Source organism: Cynoglossus semilaevis, chromosome 13, assembly GCF_000523025.1.
Source record: "Cynoglossus semilaevis isolate Cse_v1.0 chromosome 13, Cse_v1.0, whole genome shotgun sequence".
NCBI lineage: Eukaryota > Metazoa > Chordata > Actinopteri > Pleuronectiformes > Cynoglossidae > Cynoglossus > Cynoglossus semilaevis.
This window is the reverse complement of record NC_024319.1, coordinates 6,250,755-6,273,155: the sequence shown is the minus strand read 5'-3', so window position 1 is coordinate 6,273,155 and position 22,401 is coordinate 6,250,755. Positions and strand designations below refer to the sequence as shown.

Sequence of the window (22,401 nt, the reverse complement as noted above, 5' to 3'; positions counted from 1 at the left end):
TGTGGATCCTTAGACTGACACTGACATGGAGCGCTTTAACAACATCTGCTCCAAATCCACAGCTGAGACGGCTGTGACTGTTAGAAATTTTCAAGCCAAAGAATTCAGACCGGGACCAGACTGTCAGCTGTTTATTTGCCACGTGAGAATAAATATTGACCTGATATTAGAGATCGTTGACCGTAGATCATTGTTCTTGATAAGATGCTACTAACTAGATAATGCACTGTTGAGTCACTATTTACTTGCATGGTAGTTATCAAGACTGGGTTCTCACCCCCCTAGTCTGTGCTGTGGTCTGCTGATGTGAGCTTTCAAGAAAACTCAGACACTGTTTCTTTGCCACCCAGACATTATTACTTCTGACGACTGAAGAGGAATTAAACAAAAGGTGTTTGAGAACTTTTTTTTCCATACAGCAAGCTTTCAATAGTGGCATTCAGTAACAACTGAGGTGTCTGTAGACATGAGGGTCAAAGCGAAGGAATGACATTGCCTTCTATTTGTGTTTAAATGCCTCATTCATGCATACGCGTGGTAAAAAAACTAAACAAATCACATTGTATACAATCAGCGAGACAAACCAAACAGACACATAAATGCAGTTGGATGCAAATTATTCGAACAACAGCCTTCTGAATGGAAAAGATTAACACTAGCAAACACACTATCCGACAGTAACAGGCTCCAGCATTGACAGACGGCCACACAAACACCCACATTCAGTTGTTCCAACAACAACAGACTCTCAAGCCAATGCTGACAGACCCATGTGAGACCGCAGCTACAAGGTTAACAGACTTCAAAAGCAAACAAAGCCCACCATCCTAGGTTAATTTATTTTCCGACAGACGATTGGCACACACAAATAAACGGTACTTCTGGAAAACAAATATGTGGCAGAAGAGTTTAGTGGGAAGGTGTTGTGATTATTTATCCAACGGTTTCCGTGACCTATCAAACCTGATATAAACGAATAATCACAGGGTACATTTTAATGTAAATTAGCTGTGGAGGAGAAATAAAAAACACGCTTTCAAATCCAATCACTGTTAAATCCTAGTGTAGTGAATGAACTGAGTCAGGTGTTGATATAACACCAGAGAAATATGTCGGATTATATGACACATCAAAGCAGGTACTAAGTGTTTGTATCATCACACTGTTGATGTCAGATTGATTTATCACAATAGACTCTTTGTTTTTTCTAAGCAGCTTCATAAACATTGGTGACCAGACACTATGTAAATATATGTTTTATATATATATATATATATTTCTGCGTCACATTCTCATTCACACCTACAGAGGGAGCCATGTTCACATAGTCAACATTCAATCAGTATCCCTTATTTTTAAAAATTAGCCACAAGTGTAATATAAAGTTTGTTGCAAATAGTTATTATATTTACTTGACTGAGTAAAAAATAATATGCTGTTGTGGACATATTTTCCAGGGCTAACGATAGTATTTCTTTATGTTTTTTATTACATAATAAACTAGTTTTTGACAGATGTTTAGAGTGGTGGTGTGTAGTCCGTCCAGATATCAATGTGCTCATTGCATAGTAATTGAACATGAATATTATACAGCAATATTCATGTTTGTGTCTAGTAACAATAAATATATATTTCATTTATAAGCTATTTGACAGGCAGAGTTTAAGACGCCATGCCCTGCTGATTTAGAATTCACAATTTCATTATTAGATTTAAAAATAAAGTCTTCTCTTGTAACTACCAATTTTAAGTCTCTTCATGCTGCAGCTCAACTTAAAACACGCTGCCATCTAGTGGCTCATAGCTCATAATACAACCAACCGGTATCACATTGACCAAATACTGTCATTGCCGTGTCATACACTGCCCTAATATTTGTAGTAAAACAAAGAAAAACAATATTATGTTTTAATGGTTTGTCAGAGCTCAACACTAAACACACTCAAAAATACATATTTTGGTAATTAAAAAATGTTTGGCTTCAGCTTTCACCAGTTTCATTTCTTAATTGAGTAAAAGATATTTACAAGTCTTTTGCTTGCTTCACTTTTAGGTTACGACATAAATGGAAGGAAACATTGGCACTCCCCTAATAGCAGTGATGGTTATGGTTTTATTTTTTTACAATCAAGGGAAAATGATAAAAGCATTTGGCTTCATGTCAAAGCCAATAAAAGTTAATTTTGCCAGTATCATGTTAGTGATATTACACTTATGCATATTATTAGATATTATGCATATTATCAAATATTCTTAAACTGTGTATATTTACAATACATAATCAAACTGAAGGCATTCAGGTTTAAAATAACTAAAAACAATTTATAAAATAATTACTTGACAGTTAACTGAAGCAAATGACAGTGTACAATGCAGTCAATCAATCATGTTGCCATTAGGCCTGTTCTTGCACCTATAATGTTGTGTCAATATAAATATGGCAATATATAGACATTCCACTACTAGATACAGTACATATACAGTTTAATAAAAGGATATGAAACATTTAATGATTCATCTTAGATTTTTTTTTTCCAAAATTATTTTGTTTTAACCTTCGTGAGGTTATACCATTTATCTCAAGTATAAATACAATAACAGTGTACTGTATGTTTGTCACGGATCACCAAGCTGAAGATGCTAATTTATTTAATCCAATTGTTTGACATGAATTAATGGCCACAGTAGATGAACAGCTATGATGAGTTCAGAGTCAGTTCGTGGCTTTAAAGCACCAGTTATTCAAAGATACAAAAACAAAAATCAAATCAAAATGTTTTTGGAAAGTTTTGTGTGTATCATTTTAACAGTAGCCAATGTCAATGTTTTGCATGAATATCCTTGTCTGTGTCTCTGTATGATTCCTTAAATTAGTTAAATATATAAACAGTATCTCAAATATTTCACTTTCATCTTAAAATTTCCCTTTTAGCCTAACAAAGCCCATTTGGCCAAACTTATTTGGGTTTTTAAAACACGTTGCCCAGACTCAACAGAAGAAACCAATGTCTCCAAAGTTAAATTCCATTGGTCCACCGTCTATAGCTGTTGACAGATGTTTTGACTTTGGTGGACTTTTTCTTTTGACCGTCCAGACTTCCAAAGCTTTGAAGCTTTAACGCTGACCTTGGTCATTGGGAAGGCACGTCTTTTAAAAACACTGAAGCTCTCAGTTTAGCTGGTTTTATGTTCATTTCACCGCTCACACCCTCCACCTCTTGAAGCCCATCATCAAACTGCATCCGTAGCAAAGTGTGACCAGAAAGGAAAATATCTGAGGGGGAAAAAACAATGGGAGGAAATCTTAATCAACCAATAGGGTCACAGACAAAAAAAGTGTTTTGGTGAATGTGTGCAGAAATCATCAGGAATATGGTACAGGTATAATTTTGAAAGGTTTTAACTTTTAGCAAGTAAAAGGTACAGACGTACATTTGTGTGTTAAACTGAGTATAAAATGAGCATTCAATAAAGGCTGGCAAGATTAAGATTACTAGACACTGACCTCTGTACTTATTTGTACAGTACAGAGTGTTTTGTGATTCTGGCCTAATACCTAGCATTGGTGGTGCCAAGGAGAGCCTTTGGGATGCTCTAGCAATCCCTGAAATAAAACAATCCCTGAGTGAAATAGTAACTATATGTCTGTTGAATTGTATTGTGCCCATTTATCAACGTGATGCATTTGTAGTTAAGGATAATAAAATTATTTAAAATACCTATATTTTAATACAGTTAGATCATTTTTGTCCTGGTCATTTTAGTGGTAGCTCTCAGTCCAAAGATGTTGGGCCAACCCTGCTCCCTTGTGTATTTCACTCCAACACAGTAAATACAGTACAGCCCCTAATACGTTTTTCCTGTTATTTATGAAGCCCTCACTACACGAGGACCTCACGGTTACCTGTACACAATGCAGTTTCATTTCATCAGAATTTTCTCCTGTCTTATTTTATGGCTCACTGTATTGTGAACTACGGCATAACCATTTGGTAACTGCTTTACTGTTTTATGGCCTGACCACTGTAACTGATAACAGAGGCCTACAGGCCACAGTCACACTGGACAGGTTTGAAAATCAAGCCTTAATCACTCACAGCTCACTCAGTGCACGAGTCTGATTGCAGTTAAATAAATACAGGATGAACTCACCGTAGCTGCCGCATTAATATTGTATTGGTTGTCACTGAGGACTGTGAATATATTGCCACTGTTGTAGGTTATACACAAGACAGTTTCAGTCTTATTGGTGATGAGGGCTCCTCCATTGGCAGCTGTGGTTGCCGCCTCCAACACAAAGGCAGCAAAGTAAAACAGCAGAGCGAAGAAATGGTAAAACACATCCTGTGAAGAATGAGGGGAAAAAAAGTATAAGTTAACTTTATCCTCAGCAGTAAAACTGTTGTGTGTTATTATAGAGTCCAGTTATAAACTAGATATAATGATGTACAATCACCAGTGGGCCAGCTACTCTCCCTGCGATACTAAAAATAAGCAAAAATTCAGCAAGCTATCTGAAGGTTAGCCAGTAAACAAAATAAATTAAAAAAAAATAACAATGAATAAAAATGGAGCAAATAAATATGTTTCAAAAACAAAACAAACAAGTTTCATTCATTCTACAGACTTATCAGAAGATTTAAAAAATAAAACAAATACAAAAAGCCTAATGAAATTACTTCTGAAGGTTAGTGTAGCAATGATAATAATGATATAAATAAGTAAGTATAAGTATTATCAATGCTTTAAACTTTGTTGTCTTCAGATATAACCCCAAAATCAGGGTTGTTGTTATTACTAGTTGAATTTGCACTTTACAAACACACGATATAGTCAGGACCAAGTGCTGAACATTTCAGTGGCCTGAGAACAAAGTCCAACTGATGTGTGAGTTTTACCCCACTGTGTCATTATCTAACAATAGGTGCACTGCTGTGAAAAAGGTGTCTCCAGCCTCCTACCTGCACCAGAATATTCAAACGACTATTCACACCGTGTCATTCGATGTCAGACCCCTCGACCGTGACTAACACAACAGCCAATGCAAAGAAGAGAAAGAAGACGAGTGAAAGGTTCTAGTGAAAGGGAGGAGGTTCAGGAGTTTTTGGCATAAAACCCAATGAGGCTGATGATTCGACAGTCATGCCGTTGTTATCCTTTGGCGTTAGCTCATCATCTGTTTTGTTTATTGTTCTGACTGAAGACAAACAACCTCCCTCCCTTCTCTCCCGGCAGAAGGAGCCTGAAGACCAAGGATAGGCTGGTTCTGTCTAAATCCAGACTACACACAGAAACCTACACTGTCACACCCAGGAAATGGTGTGACAGTGTGACAGAAGATTTACTTTGAAACTGCAAAAAAGTAAAAGTGTAGTACTTTAACAAGTCCTATTTTCAACCAAAAATGTATTTATTTTTTTGTTACCTCGCTGCAACAACAGTTCATACATTATATATTTACAGCTTACCAAGACGTTCCAGTTAGTGTGAATGCGGTCAGCCAGGCCAGTGATAAAGAGTGTGAGGTAGGCAGAGGACAGGAAGAAGGTAGTGACGGAGACGAACATCACCCAGCCTTGCAGCAGAGGCACAGGCACGTTGGAGGACGCCACTAGGATCCATACTAGACCACCAAATAACTATGGATCAAGAAAAGAAGTCACACAGTTACAGATGCTAATAATGAAGTAGATGCTAATAATGAAGTAGGTCAGTTGGTCAAAAAAGTGAAGTACCCCTGGTTTAAAATGCAAGATGACTGATTTTCTTACATGATAAATAACATATTTTTAGATCAGTTTGGAGATTGGGGTAAAAAGAAACTCCAAACTGACTGACGGTTAGGAATCGATTGATGACATTGATAATATTTTCTATCTTCTAATCTTACTATAAGATAAATAAGTAAAAGTCAATTTGGATAAAAGAGACAGACAAAAATGAAGGGAAGGGGTATACCAAATAATCTAAATAATCATATGGAAATGATCTAATATGTTAATACCAAAATAAAGTTTACGCTTCTGTCACAAATTACAGAATTGTCAGATATGGTAATAAAAAAATGGTATAAACATTTTAAAACATCCTTGACCTAAAATTATGATCCTGTCTACTATTTGTCTTTATATAATTTTGTCCTCAGGATAAATGCCTTGTTTTAAGCTTTGTTTTATTAAATTTGATTGCAACAAATCACAACAGTTCACAGCACTGTAGAAGTCTTACACAGTAGAGGTCACGGTGAGTAAAGTGAAAGTCAAATCTTTAGCTACTAGTTGTCACATTAGTTGTTATTTAACGTTTATTTCAAGTGTATGTGGAGATGATGCTTTAGACTCCATTGTACCGGAAACAGCTGTAAAACTAGTTACGGCAACGAGACTCTGTTTGTGTGTTGACTGTCAAACAAATCAGTAATGTTCTGACAACCTGGAAGTCGAACTGGGATGGCTGAGAACGCCAGTGAGTGAAAGTACAACGCAGCACAGTACAGCAACTGATAAAAGTAACGTCATAAAAACACTTGCATACAATAATACTCACTATTTCCAATAAGACAAGGGCTCCGGAGTAGGTCCTGAGTACTCCGAATCCCAGCGGGAGAGAAATATCAGGCGCCGGGAAAGAGGTGGCGGCTGGATTAGCGGCTGGTTCCGACATCTTTTTTATCACTAACCCTCTTTTTTTTTCTCCACTTCTCTCCTCACTGTCTCCCCCTTTTCTACTCCTCTGCCTCTCAGCCCTCTGTCTCCCAGCCAACACACTCCGTTACACAAAGACAGAAGCAGAAGACGAAATTCCTGGGGAGTCATGTGTCCTCGAACAGGTCGGACAGGTGCAAGGGCCACTCCTTGGAGAATGAGTGCTGCGTTCAAGGACCCCTAAGAGAGCTCCGAAATCACCAGGAGAATAACAGTTAAGTGACAAACAGTGTTTAAACGAGTGATACTCTTTAAAATAACCATATGTAGATGTATATATGTAATATTATCATTTAAAAACATTAGAGAGAGAGAACATTAAGTATATTTGGTAAATTAAAGGAAAAAAAAGGAAATGAAATTCTGGGTCACTCATGATAATGACATCTATACTTTTTTTTTAATTTCATCTCCCAATTCTTTCTATTCTATTCTTTAATAGTTTGTGTTAAAATCTATAAAAAACACAAAAAGTCAAGTAAGTTGTTTCCCCAACAGTTGTTTGTTCCATTGGTGATTACTGTCACACCCTAAATGTCAATTCTGCATCACCGCTGCCAGGTATGTTTAATTGTCACGCAGTAAACATTTCATTTAGAAACTCAAACAAGTTAAAGCAATGGTTTGACAGTAGCAGAATTAACATGTTGGAAGACACTGGATGGAGTGCCAAACAGAAGAGAGGCTTCTAAAGAAATCAGAGCTGAGGAACAATAAACAGCAGGCAAATCAAATAGTTGCAGTTAACTTTATAGTCACGATTCATTAACAAATTCCTGAAGTCCTAGAAACAATACTTTGAGTGCATGTTTAATGGTTAACCTTCATGGTGCAGGAGTAAAGTTATAAAGTAAATATTAGTCTGAGTGTAGGGTTAACAGAGAAACTGATTTTCAAGGAGACTCAGCAACAGTGTTTGTGTTTGAACTACAACATTTAATTATTGTGTTGGATGTAAATATACAGTCTTTCTTTTATTATATTTTTTTTTATGAAAGGAAAATAAAATTGCATTGGAGTCTCACAGTTTGGTATGGGCGCTGCCTGACACGGTTAATGTTTAGCCAAGATTTTCTTTTTATGTGAACCAATGTTGACATAACCTTTGAAAGGACACTGCACTCAGCTGGGCTCAGCATAGCTCACAGTTTTGAGTCAATATCACTTGTAAAGGACAAACGCGACGTTAGGCCTCTGTGTCAGTGACCTGCACATGTATGGATCACATTTTTGTGTTTCAGTGCTGATGCTCTGACTTCCACAGCAGTGGTCCCACAGGTCATATTGATAATACCTGTATAATTATTCAAGACAAATGAAAGATAACTTCCCACATTCCATCATTCAGTTACAATATGGTATTAACTGTGTGAAGTCAATCGTTAGCCTCTGTTACATACAGTACATGTACAGATATGGTCAAGAGAAGATTAACTGTTGAATGAGCTTAAGAATCAAATGTCTGTGTATGTGATAATTTCACTGAGACAGAGTCTGAACTTCTAAACTATTTGAGCTGAGTTTAGTTATTGATCATTTATTAACCATTTTTAATTCTAAAGCTTGTTTTTTTATTTAATTTTATAACAATTTTGCCCATTTGTTATTTCTTTCCATGTCAACCGGTATTTGCTAAATATATGGGTTACTTTTACACTATTTTTTTCAAAACTTGATTTATTTTTTGACTAATGTGTACCTTTTATTGCTATTTTTTTACTAACTAACGCCTTTTGACTAAAATAAAGGTTATTTTAGGCTCAAACTCAACTCATTTTATAAAGAGTTTTACATTTAATATAAATTGATGGCATCTTGCAAAAATGTTGAAGCATGGTTCCACTTCATCCTCTTCCCGTTCTTCCTCCTCTCCTCCTGCTCTTTGGGAACTCGCACATAAAAAACATAGTGACTTCACACTCCACGCGGGCCCATGTTCCAGTACTGAGCAGCTCCACACAGCTGGAGTTTGATGCTGCGGATTGGTTGGCAGTCAACTCTGCATCTTTACTCCACGCTGCAAAGCTGTGTAATGGGCTGGAGTCTGCATAGGTGTAGTTGATGGTTCCATTCTGGTGCCACAAAAAAAGGAGACAGTTTTCATTTTCATCATAAGAAAGGCTCTCAAAGCAAGTGGGACATAATTATTAAAGGACTAGGAAACCCTTTGATAGAAATGATTTCCTTGTTAATTTGAAGATAAATTTGAAGCCTATTACAAACGTGTTTGTCTTGAAAATGGAGATGTTTTCTAACACAAAACAACCTCATCATTAAATATTCAGCACAGTTAACAGCTGACAGCCTCCATTCACTGCATCCAATTTCACAGTGTGTTTTGTTTTTCTTTCATATACCATTGAAAGTCTGTTGTGTAGATTACAGGCCTCACACTGGGTGCATAAATCTAACAGGACAAATCCATGTGTTGTAAACATGCCCTTGCCCCAACATACAGCCAAGTGGCCTGAGGTCCATTTAGAATGTGTCTAGAAAGTTGTTTGTCCTAATTTGATTTTACCTTGCGGTAGGACTTACTGTTGACCTACCTGGACTGGACCCTGCAGGAGATGTGATATATACTATACTGACCTAGTGTATGTCAAACTGTAACACTTACAGCGTCCTTGCTTTGAGCCTGCACTCCAATGTAAACCTGTGTCAGTCCTGCCCGACTGACATAGTCTGCCATGAGACGGTTAATGTTGGTGCTTTTTGGCATGGCCAGGCTTCCTCCTCTGAGTTTACAGTTGATTGAAGCCTCTCTGAACCTCTTAGCTTCCTTCACCAGCAGATAATACCTCTCTTCAGTTTCCTTCAGCCCCAGGATAACTGAGTAAATGGTTACATTTTAAATCACGTTCACAAGAAACTCTAAGAAGAATATAATAGAAAATATAATGTTGAACGCTCACCATTTTTCAAAAACTTTACAGCCTTCGTGAGCTTTCTTGTGTTGACGTCCATCAGATCAACAACTTTCTTGTACCTCCCACAGTCACATGTTGTGCCTGTGAGTTGGATCACAACAGAGTCACATATTTTTTTAGTCCTTTGTTTGAATTACCACTATTGGGGTTTCAGAATCTTTTATTATTGTATCATTGTTAGGAGGGTTGTTGAGAAACAGTTGATTTTTTAAACTAATTTTGAATGTGTTTTCTGGCTAAATAAGATAAAGACAAATAGTAGATGAATGTCTACAGCTGAGTTAAAACATTGATAGCATGACATTATCAGAGTAGGAGTCAAATAACATAAATGATGGTGTGTAGTTAGCCCAAAGAATAGCTAAAATGTCATACAGTCACACTCACAAATAGCTACAAATTGCAAAAATTGAAAATGAAAATAGCAGAAAACTAGCTTATTGCTAACCTTTACCAAAACTGTAATCGGCAAAAACTTTTCTTTAGCTCATGGACTGGTCATTAACAAAAGCTAACCCACATACTTTAACCTTCTGTGGCAGCAGTAGACTGTCCACTTGAGTTACTTTTTCTCTTTTCCTCTTTTAAAGCAGCAGCATTTAAGCCTTCATTCATTGAATTTCATTTAAAATATATTAAAGTTACTTTATAATAGATAGATAGACAAATGTGTGTTAAGTGTTGTCATACTCCCCTTGTTTCCCTTTCAGACCCGATGATCCAGTTAAACCCACTTCACCTCTGTCACCTACAGGAAAACAGACAGGTTAACATTTTACTGTCAAATAACTATAAGTAGATAATTAAACAAAAAGACAAAAAAAAATAAACCAACCAAACAAACAAACAAAAAACAAACAACACCAAGAACAAACATCCACTTCATATAAATATAAATATTTTTGTACTTTAACTACAATGATCTATCACTAGATGGCGTTACCACACATTTCTAGGATGGCTGCACACGCTGTTGGTTCAGTTTTCTTCCTGTTGTAAATGAAATTTATTCTATTCATTTTTTTCATTTGTGATAAAAATATAAAAATTATAAATATTTTATGTAGTTTTTAATATATATATATTTTAATATTCCTAATCTGCTAATCATTGTGTTCAACTGGAAATGTAATAAAAGACGGTTCTGCATTTTGGGGAAATGTGACTCTAGTAACAAACATGACAATAGGCTACTGTTTCATAAAGAAGAACCACAACAGTAACAATTTTAATCGGAACTATTTTCGATCTCAAATCCCAGGCACAGAAAACTGTTACCAATGAAGTTAGATGCAAATATTGCGACTAATGCATGCCTTTATTTTCAACCACTTCTTTGCACTTTTCATCATTTCAGAAAATTTGAAACAATAAACGTAAGTTAAAATTCTTGTGTGTTCCAGGCTCTATCTGTCTGAAAGAATCACACAAGCCTCAAAGGTCAACTGCAGCTAACGCACTGTTTTGAGTGTCAACACGGCAGCAGTTAGAAGTGAGCGTAAACAGTTGGCCTGCAGTGTATTACGGCACGTGTACCTCTGGAGACATTTTATACTTATGGGTTTGCAAAACAGTCCCATAACCCTTGGATTAAAAGCTTTTCTTTTTGGTTGGCAGTCGGACTTTAGTCGACTTTACCATACTTTAGTCTGCAAAACTGTAGAAAGGATATGTTTGAAAACCAAGGCCACATATAGAGACCAACAGCCACGCACACAAACAATCACAATGAGTGTATATTCAGTTTAGAATACAGACAATGGAAACTTTGTACTTTGGCCACTTTTCTTTAACCTAATAAACAAAAAAATACAGGAGGATCTCACTCCAGTCAGTAGAATCATTTTTTATTTTTAAGATATGTAAAAGATAATTAAAATATGTAGTTAGTATTTATGAAAACAGAGCCAGTCAGCATCTCTTCCATCCCTCCAGGGGGTGCTGTAATTTAGTTTACTTGGCTTTGTATAACTGTGCTCCTAAAACACTGTTGTTTCATAAGAATTTAGCATCATAAATGAGTCTCTGTGGTTAATGGACACTTTATATAGATTATTATTACACAAGGTTTAAAAATGTTCAATTATCTGGCTGTAGTCCCTAACCATTAATTTCAAGATCATTAATTTCAAGATGGTTAATATGGCATCATAATATTAGTAATAATAATAAAATCATGTCTCGGTGATGTGACTGTGTCCTACTCAGAAACAGTGATACTTTGATTACAGTCATGTGTATACATGCAACAACAGTTTAAAACAATACCTGCACGTGTAGACACAAACATTTTAAAGTGTGACACAGTGCATGATCAAATGTCTATAAAAGAGAGCAGGTCTCTCTTTTATAGGCAGTAACCAAGCAGTAACCTTGAGTTAATATGTTTTTCAGGTATTTTAATAGCTGAAGCTGCTCAGAATTGAAGGGAAAATCCAAACAGTGACCTCACTCTCATTTTTTCACTTTAGAATTCTGACTCTCAGTCACTTTCGTGTGAGCATGGTGATCACAATGCAAAGTAAAAAAGGTGGAGGAGGAGCTGGAAAAGCAGGGAGAGACACTGTGGATGTAAAGGAGAGGCAGAGGAGTTCTCTGACCTGTCACATGTTCTCTATCCTCGGAGGCAGTTCTTGTAAAAGTGCAAGTGTTTAGGTCTCACATCTAAGTCTATGAAAAGTTGAGCAATTCTTATAATGTATTTCTCCAGATGGGCTGAACAGTTACTGAGACAGCTAGAAAAAAGTTTGGCATATAACATTCAAATAAATTCACGAGTTTATATAGTTCGGCAATAAATAATCCTAAATATAAAAAGTTTTACATCCATTTGATCGTAGATCTTTGTGAGTTAAAAACACAGCAGTAAAACTGCTGTTTGTCCAAAGACAACACTGGAAAAGTTGGACAAAAAATGTTATTTTATTTTTTATATAATATTTATCCCAGGAGGGAAATGTCTCTCCCGCATTCAACCCATCCGTGAAACAACCCAAAGATCACCAATGTTGGCTGGATTTTTGTATAATGAATTTTCTTCTTTTCTGATGTTGCTTACTCAACACGCCACAGTGGCTGGGTCGTGAACTGCAATCCTCTAGGCTGCAGGCTACCCCAAGAACAGCACAATATTCCAGAAAAATGTTTATGAAATGTTTAAAGCCTAATACGGGTAAAGTTAACCTTTCTGTCCTGTGGGTCCCATTTTTCCAACGTGGCCCATGTCTCCTTTTAGTCCCTTCTCTCCTGGTATTCCTGCAGATTAAGAAAGAGGGGCACGGTTGGAAAGTAGAGTAAAAGACGGAAAGAATCCACATGACACTGATTTAAAAATGACATATCTGTCAAACATGTGTCCTTTTCTCACCCAAAGAAGACCACCTTCAGCTATCCACTTCTGGTAATCCTAATGTTTTTTGTGTTTATTGTGGCTCTGACCTTGTGATTAAAGTAATCAAATCAATTGATCAAAGTAATGAGCTATGATTTCATCTCGATGTTAAAAGTCCTGTCCCTGAGCCCTCAGGATGTCTTCCATTGATTTTGCATAGTCATGCCAGGATTTTTTTTCTCCCCTTTGCCAATAAATAAACAGGAGGAAACAAATGCTGATTTCTGTGGGTACCAGCAAAAGTGAATGAGGCTGGGACTGTAGTTGTTGACGGTTTGAATGTGCATTGTTGCGGGGTATGGTTTTAAAACGTGGAAGGAAAAGCTATTATTTATTTATTACTTCTGGTGAGGATGTTGTGACTTGGTTAAGATTTTTTTGTTTGGACAGAGTTGAATCATTTTGTAGGTTTTGACCACTGACACTAAATCTAGGCCAGCTGCTAATATAGTGTTCATGTCCACGCCTTAAGAAAAAAGTAGGTTAAATTAATTTCTCTCATAATAAATAATGAATTAGCTTTAAGAAGAGAAGACACTGCTTTAATTTACACCTACAAGAAACCTGTGCATTCTCTGGTCTGTTGGTATGGAGGTTTCCTGGTGGTCTTTCTGGGTATTGCACCTTTCTCCTACAACCCAATAACATGCAGGATTAGGCTACTGAGGACCAGATTAATGAATATCCATCCATCCCATGTTAATTCACATGACCAGATTAATGAATATCCATCCATCCATTTTCATCCGCTTATCCGTTGCCGGGTCGCGGGGGCAGCAGTCGCCACCCAAATCACACTGCACCGTACCAAATCCCCAAACCTTCTTGCGGGTGGTGAGTCCACTGGAAAGTATTAACCGCCTTAACCGGGATTCGAACCTGCCCAGGAGGTGAACCCTGGGGTTCCACACCAATGACAGAGACATTGCCTCTGGGCCAAAGCGCCACTGATGAATATCCAAACATTTAATTATTAATTATATATAAAAAGAATTTTAATCATCCATGTATTTTTGTATTTTCTTTAGAAAAATAATTGCTCCATCATTGTGCAGTGATTTCCGTGGTTTCCTATCTTCAGAGGTTAATCAACTGTATTATGCTAAAGCGAACGTGATATGAGATCTGATTTCTTTAACTGTGACAATCCTTACCGATTATTTTTACTGCCTCTCTTTTGTAACTGATTAGCGTTCCTTATTGTTACATGATTACTGCCATATGTCTGGCTGCTGTGGTGGTGCTGTGTTAGGAGGGCTCAGCGAGGATCTGAGAAAGTGCTTGATGTTACAGCAAAAGTGTATAGGAGACACAACAGAGTGGGCCTGGGAGATATTGTGAACATGTCTGTGAATGTGGGAAAAGCTGCAGAGCAGACGGCGGCGTCCTGCCAACACTTGAATGAGTATTTCCTCAGGAAACTATTCAACTGGAAACTGATGGTGTTTGAAATACTATGTGATGCACTGGTGAGGCCTTTCACTATTACTACACACACTGGTTTATGTGTTCTGTGAGCATTTCACATAGATACAGTATAATGCACTTCCTAACGCCTTACACTAACCCTAATCATTACAATTATAAGATCAATCATAATCTGCATAACCTCTCAGACCCTGATTCATTGTTGGTTGTTAATCTTTTCTCCAAACTCTTTAACATTTTACATCAGAGTACCCTCCTGCAAAATGTCCCCATAAATACGTAGTACGCAATATGTCCCCACAAATGTTGCTAAAGCAGGACTGTACACACTGATCATTAGTTGTGTTATAGTTGTGTCATCCACACCTCCACGGTGCCTGTACTACACTACACTACAGTTACAATGTACATCTTCATCCACAGTTGAACCTCACATGTTACCAGGTTCTTTGGTCCACAGCTGCCCCCGTGTGGTCACACAATCATTTCAGGAATAATTCTAAATAGGTAATAAAAAGTAGTTCACACACACTCACACTTACACACATTATTTATTTCTTACTCTCTCCTGTTGATTTTATGCGCAGTGATTTGTGAGGAGTGATGGCAGATAGTGTGAGACCTAATGCACTGTCCCACTGTGGTCTATGGGAAACAATTTTCTTTTTCTGTGTAATTTTCTTTGTGAATGTCTGAGAAGCACAAATCACAGATCTAACATTTTGCCAATAAGTGAGAGTGAGTGCTTTTTTGCTGTAGGGAAGAATTGAATCCCTCGCTCTGGTGTTATTCCTTTCTTGTCCGTGCAGCAGTTGATGAATGTTGTTCCTGCGGTGCTGGTGCCTGCCAGTTAAACTGTCTCTCCAAACGTCCAGATAACACGTCTTCCTATCACTGCATTCACCCCTTATAAAGACCAACCCCTCCAACTGGTTTAACGTCTGTGTTCTCCAGCTGCTGCAGGACAAAGAAGATGAAAGACTCTGGTTTTCTTTTCAGTCATAATTATGAACTTCTCCTTAAAATTATAATTACAAATTGAATACGATTTTATTCTGTCTGTTTTTTAACGGTGTTTACTTAAGCCTTTCGACTTTCAATACCTGCATTTCTGCTGTTTACTGACTTTAGTGGACAGTGGAAACAGACCAGGGCAACAAGAAACACAGGCCTGGAGCCAGATTTTCTGTTTGTGTACACGTGCTTTACTTCCAGTTGCCCCAACAGGTTCTTCACCAGGATTAGGAATATTGTACAGGCTCCGCTAATGGGAACAGTGAAACTCTACCCACAACAGCAGCTTTGAATTAAGCGAAATTAACGAATATAAAAATCAAACTCGGTTGTTTTGTTGATGTTAATAACCCCAGAGCAACAAATTTCCCACTGGAGCATTAATGGTCACGTATTCCCTTTTAAAATTCCATAATTTAGAAACAAGTTTCCTGTAAAAGGGCCTAAATTAAGACTGGGGAACACATGCGTCATTTGCAGAGCTGCTGACATCCTGCACTTTCAGAATCATTACGAGTGTGTGCATGTCTACAGAAAGCATATACACCAAAACCCCATAATGACCGGGTTTGTCGGATGGTTGAAAAATATCCGCGAAGTTGTTGAAATGCTATGATATACATTCTTCTTTTTCCCCCCACTTTTTCTCCTTTCACACAGTCTGTCAGAAGTGTGTGTCTGTTGTTGTGATGTCTGTGAATGCAGGTGTGTGTAAACAAACCACTGCAGGAAAACAGTAGGCAGACAGGGAGAAGTGGGGTTTTTTAAAGACGCGTCTTGTGTTTTTGGAGTTTTATTTACATTTATTTTCTACGTTTTATATTAATTTGCAGAGAGTAAATGAAATACTAGTTGAAATTAAATTTTTTTTATGAGCAACATTGTCAGTTTTACCGACAAAAACGTACACATTTAGGATACTGTGATACTAATATAGGGTCCTCAGTTTACGACGTCCTCAACCTACGGGGTTTTGTGGTCATGCCATGAATTTTTTGAGAAAGTCTTGTTCCATCATTATGACATGCGGTGTTTAAACAGAGTGCATTTTTGGGAACTTCATGCCCTTTTTGCCCTTCATTCTGATGTTTTTATGTCCTGGATTATGATGTTACCACTGTGTTAGCGTAGATGAGTGACAGGTAACATCGTGCCATAGGAACAGAATTCCAAAGAACAGATTTCAGGTGTCATTTAAAAAAAAAAAGTTCTGAAATCAAATATCATAGTACTTTGGCTTTTACTTTGAAAAACCAGGCATTTGAACTACAAAGTGTAGACTTTTATATCCACAGGAGTGTTAATGACTGCTCTTCTTCACAGAGAGTAACAAGTGTGTGCGTGTGTGTGTGTGTGTGTCTGTGCAGCAAGGGCAAGTGTCCAGAGCAGGAAAAAGCAACAGCTGCTGCCAGGGCAAAGCTGTGGGGAAACTTAGAGCACAGGAAGTCAGACTTGAAGTCAGACAGTAAAGCAAACCAAAATATTCTTGAGCCAAAGAGGATGAGGTTCTTCTTTTGCATGTGATGGCATTTGGATGTCATACTAACCAGTGTCTGTTTCCCCCTCTGGCTCTCCCTGGGGCCTCTGCACTTGTTGGAAACAACAAATGAGTTTTCGGGAATTTCAGTTTTCAATCTCTTTCAAAACCGAATTGGCCTTTTAACTAGAATAGGTAGTATTCTGAATGACTAATTCATGAATACATTTCCTGAATGCAAAGTTTCATTCTTTGGTTTTGTTGTATCATTACACATAAAATATTTTTTTTATTATAACAGTCTTTTCAGTTAGTGTGAAATATTGGACCTTTTGCCTCTTGTCATATATTGTTATACTTCCCAGTCAATAGTTGTGTTAGGACTGAATACCTTGAAGTCCTGGTCGTCCATTTTTCCCAAGTATCCCCTGATCTCCCTCCTCTCCAACCTCACCGTTGTCTCCTTTGTTAGAAAAAAAAAAGAGAAAAATAAAAAGAACAGTTAAGGAAAGTCACTCACAAATCCACAGTGACTGACACTGGTGTTTTCTCCTTATCTCCTGTCAGGAAAATAGAAAAACAAAAATGAAATTTGGCCTACGGTAAGTTGACCAGTGGCAGTGAATTCTCTTTCCCAGGATGGAAAGAGTTAAATGTGGACATTCCCACTGCCATGGATGGATACTATTGCACAATGCTTTGGAAAGTGGGTGTGTATGGACGTGATCCAGTGCAGGTCAGTTTGCGGATTTGGATGCAACTCCTCCATTGAGGCCGAGTTAAATCAGAATCATTTGTAGATATAGTTTCACTCTTGTTATTCCACTTTAAAAGCCTTTATGTCATTCCAGGACAGAATCCCTTTTCAAAGTACCAATAATGTTGTAGTATTAAGGACGTGACACGGGTTTAGGAGTTAAAAGTATAAGTAAGGTGAAGGAGAGATTCTGCTGGAGGGTCCAACAAACTGGAGCTGACACACAGCAGATGGTCTGAGTTCTGTTTAAAGATGTACTGTGGTTTTACTCTGAAACTTAGTACTCAGAAATCATGTATTGCTACAAAAATGTTAGGAAATGACTAAATGAGAAATCAGTCATCACAATTGCAATAGTGTGGCTGAGCGTGTGTGACGCTGTGGTCATTACTGGTTAGACGTTTGAAATGTGCTTTGTAGAGGCAAATTATATTTCTATGTTATTCCATCAGTTGTCAGTAGCATGGCTTTTGTAGATCTAAAGTAGATATTTTCAACTGGCCTGCCTGCGGTCCAGATCCGTCCGCTATCGATAATGTTGCGATTGTAGGATTCGAGTTTCTGCTGCATTTATTTATTTATTTAAAGCATACAGATTTTTGAAACATTTGTTTTATGATGAAAACAAAGAAAACTGCTTCAGCCAAGTTCTTTGGACATTCTTGGGGTGAACGGCTTGTCTAACACCCACAAAGATACACAGCCATGACAATATCTACGTTCACCGACTCTGAGGTCAGTGTCTGGATAAGTCTTGTATAAATAATCAGTTGAGTTTAGTGGCAGCTGTCTAAATACACACAGTCACAATGGGACTTTCTTCAAGTTCAGAATCTTTGGTTAGGAGATGACAAATATGCAGTACCCAGAGACTGTACTGTATGTGAGGATTTTTGGAAGCACTGCCCTCATGACCTCTGGATCATATACCTCTGGAAATACTTTTCAAGTAGAAGTGCCGCGGTGGTGAGTGTCTGTGACTGTCTGCAGATCGGAATAGTCAAATTTCCGTTCAAAGGAAATATGTTGAAATCATTTTGATCCCCATTTATTTCCTCCTTACTCTACAGCCCATTCTTAAAGCTCTGTTTCCCAGTAGTTTTCTTCCTAGTAAGAGACAATGAGTTCTAGCCCAGCAGCGGTTTTTATTAAGTATGTCTGTCTGAAACAGCAGGGGAACCAGCTACTGGATGTCATAAAATGAAAAACACATATGGGGAGGCTTTCCCTCCAACAGCCCGAGGCCCAGCAGACTGCAGGCTTATAAACTCCGGGCGATTACATGCTCGGTACCTTCATCATCAGCTCTGTAAATCCTGCAGCTTCTTAGAAGGGTTTCCTTCACTCATTTTTCCCACTCTTTCTATCAAATGAACTGAAGGTAGCAGAGCCAAAGTATTGTAATGAAACGTGTAGAGAAACACGCCTTTAGCATCATTTGTCAAAACCAAACAAAAGAACGAGGCCATCCAAGAAACAGTGGTGAGCAACGGACCACAACTATAAACCCAGAATTTACGTTATTAGTAAAGTACTAGAATTAATTGCCTTTTTTTATGATCTGCAGCACAGTTTACAGAAAATACTCACACTCACTCACATACAGGGATGCCTTACCTTTAGCTCCAGGCAGCAGGGAATTGGTGCAGACCTCTGGGGAGGCAGAGACGGAGCTGAGAGCGGCCACACACACACACAGCACCGTCAGCCTCCTGCTGCATCTTTTCTCCATCATGGACCAGAATTCTTCAACTTTACATTTGTTTAAGCAGAAACGAATACTAGTTGCTAATGTTTCGGCTTGAAAATAAAAGCCAGTAAAAGACGGGAGAGTCGGTGTTGCACTAATGAGTGAAAGCACTCCACTGGAGAACTCACTCACATTTGTTGACAGAGTGTTATCAGTTACTTGTCACAGTGAGACACTAAACAGACTCCTGCATTCTTTGGTATCTCTTTGCCTTGAAAATGTTATTTTAGGGGTTTTTTTCTTTCTCATAAGTGATTCATATTTCTAAAGTCTAAACTTCCTTTACTTGTGTTTTTGATCAAATATATTTTAATCTATATCTGATGTTTATCTTGTGGTACAAATTTTAGTGACTTTCAGCTAACTGTTGGCTCACAGTTTTTTCAAATAATTAATGCTAAAGGCTTATTCTTAACAAAGGTATTACAATATTATTATTACAAAATGGTCTGATAACCTCTAGCAGTGTCCTAAATAACTGATGTCAAGATATTGTGTGGAAACGTCTATTGATTCTTGGTAAAATGATGGTTGTACACAGCCAAATGTTTTGGCATCTTTATCATCTGTTTTGGCTAATTATCCATTGACATTAACTTGGCCATTGACATTAACTCAGCTGTTTTTATGCCACTTCTTATTTAAGCATTTTATTGTCTTTAGTTGAAGTTTTTTTTTTTTCAAGTTATCTGATGAATACTTTCATCAATTCCTGAGTTATCAGTATTTTAGTCTTTGTAATTATAGTACAGCAAACACACTTTAATTGAAAAAAGACACTATAAAAATTAAAAGCAAATCATATTATATTATAACAGCAGTGTTACATGAACACCTGAATAACCAACATAAGAACTGCTGTCTTCATTGCACCGTGTATTTTGGACTTTTTGACGAGTCAGCTAAAACTATGTAAATATTTAGCTTAGTGGAGTGTGTTTAGTAGTAAACATCCTGAAGACTGTAGTACTTAGAAATTAATTATCAGCAACAGAGCAGGAGCACAATCCCTGTCCTCCTTTAGCCTCCATTCCTCCTGTCCTTTACCCCTCCTTCGTATTACCAACAAACAGGTATGTGCAGGCACACACTTTGAAGGAATCTACTAGAATTGTAGAGTGCTGTTTGGGCACTGATTCTTGCATAATTACATCCTCTATTTTGTCACTATGTGATGAAAACAAACAGAGGCTGGAGGCATCGGAGGGGCGGGGAGTTGGGACGGAGGGTGGATGGTACAGGAGTGGAGAAGAGCAAGATATAATGAAAAAAATAGATATAAATACACAAATGAAATGATAGACGAGATACAGAGGAACAGAACAAAAAAGAATAATGCAGGCAGTGTAGTCAGAGCCAAATGTCTTGGCACGGACAGATTTCCTTTCTCTGATACTTCCACTGTCTCCACAGTAAAGGGAGGAGTTACTGTTTAAACTTAATATCATAATTCTACAACTGTAATGTTATCCTCAAACATTCATCATAGCCTGTGTACAAACTTGATTTCCAGAGTCACTGGAACATTTTTAGATAGTAAACTGACAGAAATAAATGCATAGTCCCCCCCTACATACTGTATGTAATCTCTGGACAGGACTTGTGTCAGTGGACACAGTCTGTGTTCCAATTTGTTGTCTTTGTTTGGCTAGGTTTTAGCTGTTACTAGTGGCATATTTAGTATCTGTTTTTTGATTGTTTGTTTTCCTTCACATTAACAAAGTAAAGCTTAAAACAAAAAAGAAGTAGAATTTCTGACAAAATACATTTCGTAGCCATTAAGATACAGTCGTACACTGTACTCAAACAGGACGGTGCAGAAATGATTTTGCAAATGTCCACCTACAGTCACATATATTTCTCAGTATCAACACTAAAACTGTTCCAAGATGGTCTTTTTATTCCAGCACTACTTTTATCTCACATCTTTCATTCCTTTTCACATACAACACTGTATTGTCAGGAACAACTTGGAGGGCGGCGTCCACTGAACTCTCAGGATGTTTACTAGTGTAATCTACTTTCAATCCTGTAATCCCAGTTTAATGCCAAACCTCCTTGTTAAACAGTATTGGTCACTGCGGCGCCTTTACTTCTTTCATCCTTGTTAATAACTCAGGTTAAACATGTGAATTTGGTGAAGTATATGCAGGAACTGTAGGACTGCTTTAATCAATTAGTTTGGGATTAATTCTTGTCATGTCTAAAGAAAATCCACTCACACACCCAGACATGGAAAATAAAAACTGTCCCAGTATTAATGTTTTATTTGGATCCGTCCACTATTTGCGCCGAGCTTCCAATTCTACATTTGTTCCTGCTCAGGAATGTGTTGATACAGAGACTTGTGTATATTTTGGTACAAAAGCCATTGGCCTCCTGAGCTGCTGATAACTGGCAACTCCAATATCACTCTCGTGAGTTCTTAAAGGAAGCGGCCAAATCCAGCGGCATGTGTTTGCGTGGCCAGCGCTGTGTTTTAATTGAACGTTAAAAAGTGTGTGAACCAGAAAATAGTGATGGAATGAAACCAGAAATGCTACGAGATAGCAAAGCTATAAACAAGGATGACTGTGGATCAGTGGGTTGGTGATTCACTTTACCACAAGAAGGTTGTACGTTTGGTTCTTGCTATGCAGCCATACCCAACCTTAACCCCTGAATGATGGAGGATTAGCACAAATGTAACAGTTTTACTCCTAGTTCAGGCTTGGGCACGAACACGACACTGAATAAGATCTCTGAGCGACATCTCTGAGATCTTGTGCCCTTGGATACATTTGAATGCAGCCTGAAATTGATTCTTAACTACGGCTGAACCCAAATCAGATCAAGACTTTTTGTAAACCGTACTGATAATTAGAAATGGATGGTGTGTGTGTGTGTGTTTCTGGTTAGGATGTATTTATGGGGACAATAAAAAATACTACGATTCAGGGGTTGCTAAATT

At 37.7% G+C, this 22,401-nt stretch overlaps 2 protein-coding genes across 2 annotated transcripts; both read right to left on the bottom strand.

Moving 5' to 3' along the window:
- Window positions 1-2,093: 2,093 nt before the first annotated feature.
- On the bottom strand, window positions 2,094-6,870 carry mal2 (mal, T cell differentiation protein 2). Its single transcript, XM_008323252.3, has 4 exons — window positions 6,547-6,870; window positions 5,469-5,639; window positions 4,153-4,344; window positions 2,094-3,274 (listed from the first exon to the last, which is right to left on the bottom strand). Exons 1-4 carry the CDS (start codon window positions 6,661-6,663, stop codon window positions 3,203-3,205), a joined length of 552 nt encoding a protein of 183 aa, XP_008321474.1. The 5' UTR covers window positions 6,664-6,870; the 3' UTR covers window positions 2,094-3,202.
- A 568-nt stretch (window positions 6,871-7,438) lies between these two features.
- Window positions 7,439-19,569, bottom strand: colec10 (collectin sub-family member 10 (C-type lectin)). The gene is made up of 7 exons (XM_008323254.2): window positions 19,319-19,569; window positions 17,336-17,407; window positions 12,818-12,889; window positions 10,329-10,382; window positions 9,620-9,715; window positions 9,325-9,536; window positions 7,439-8,776 (listed from the first exon to the last, which is right to left on the bottom strand). Exons 1-7 carry the CDS (start codon window positions 19,434-19,436, stop codon window positions 8,549-8,551), a joined length of 852 nt encoding a protein of 283 aa, XP_008321476.1. The 5' UTR covers window positions 19,437-19,569; the 3' UTR covers window positions 7,439-8,548.
- Between the last annotated feature and the right edge of the window lie 2,832 nt (window positions 19,570-22,401).

What these genes read in the sequence shown, in the direction of transcription:
- colec10 (XM_008323254.2), bottom strand. Translation starts at nt 19,436, where the DNA reads ATGATGGAGAAAAGATGCAGCAGGAGGCTGACGGTGCTGTGTGTGTGT. An exon ending in TGGACGACCAGGACTTCAAG is followed by an intron (nt 12,890 to 17,335) that starts GTATTCAGTCCT and finishes CTTAATCTGCAG; the next exon opens with GAATACCAGGAGAGAAGGGA. An exon ending in TGTAAAGTTTTTGAAAAATG is followed by an intron (nt 9,537 to 9,619) that starts GTGAGCGTTCAA and finishes CCATTTACTCAG; the next exon opens with TTATCCTGGGGCTGAAGGAA.
- mal2 (XM_008323252.3), bottom strand. Translation starts at nt 6,663, where the DNA reads ATGTCGGAACCAGCCGCTAATCCAGCCGCCACCTCTTTCCCGGCGCCT. An exon ending in ACACTAACTGGAACGTCTTG is followed by an intron (nt 4,345 to 5,468) that starts GTAAGCTGTAAA and finishes CATTCTTCACAG; the next exon opens with GATGTGTTTTACCATTTCTT. An exon ending in ATATTAATGCGGCAGCTACG is followed by an intron (nt 3,275 to 4,152) that starts GTGAGTTCATCC and finishes TTTCCCCCTCAG; the next exon opens with ATATTTTCCTTTCTGGTCAC.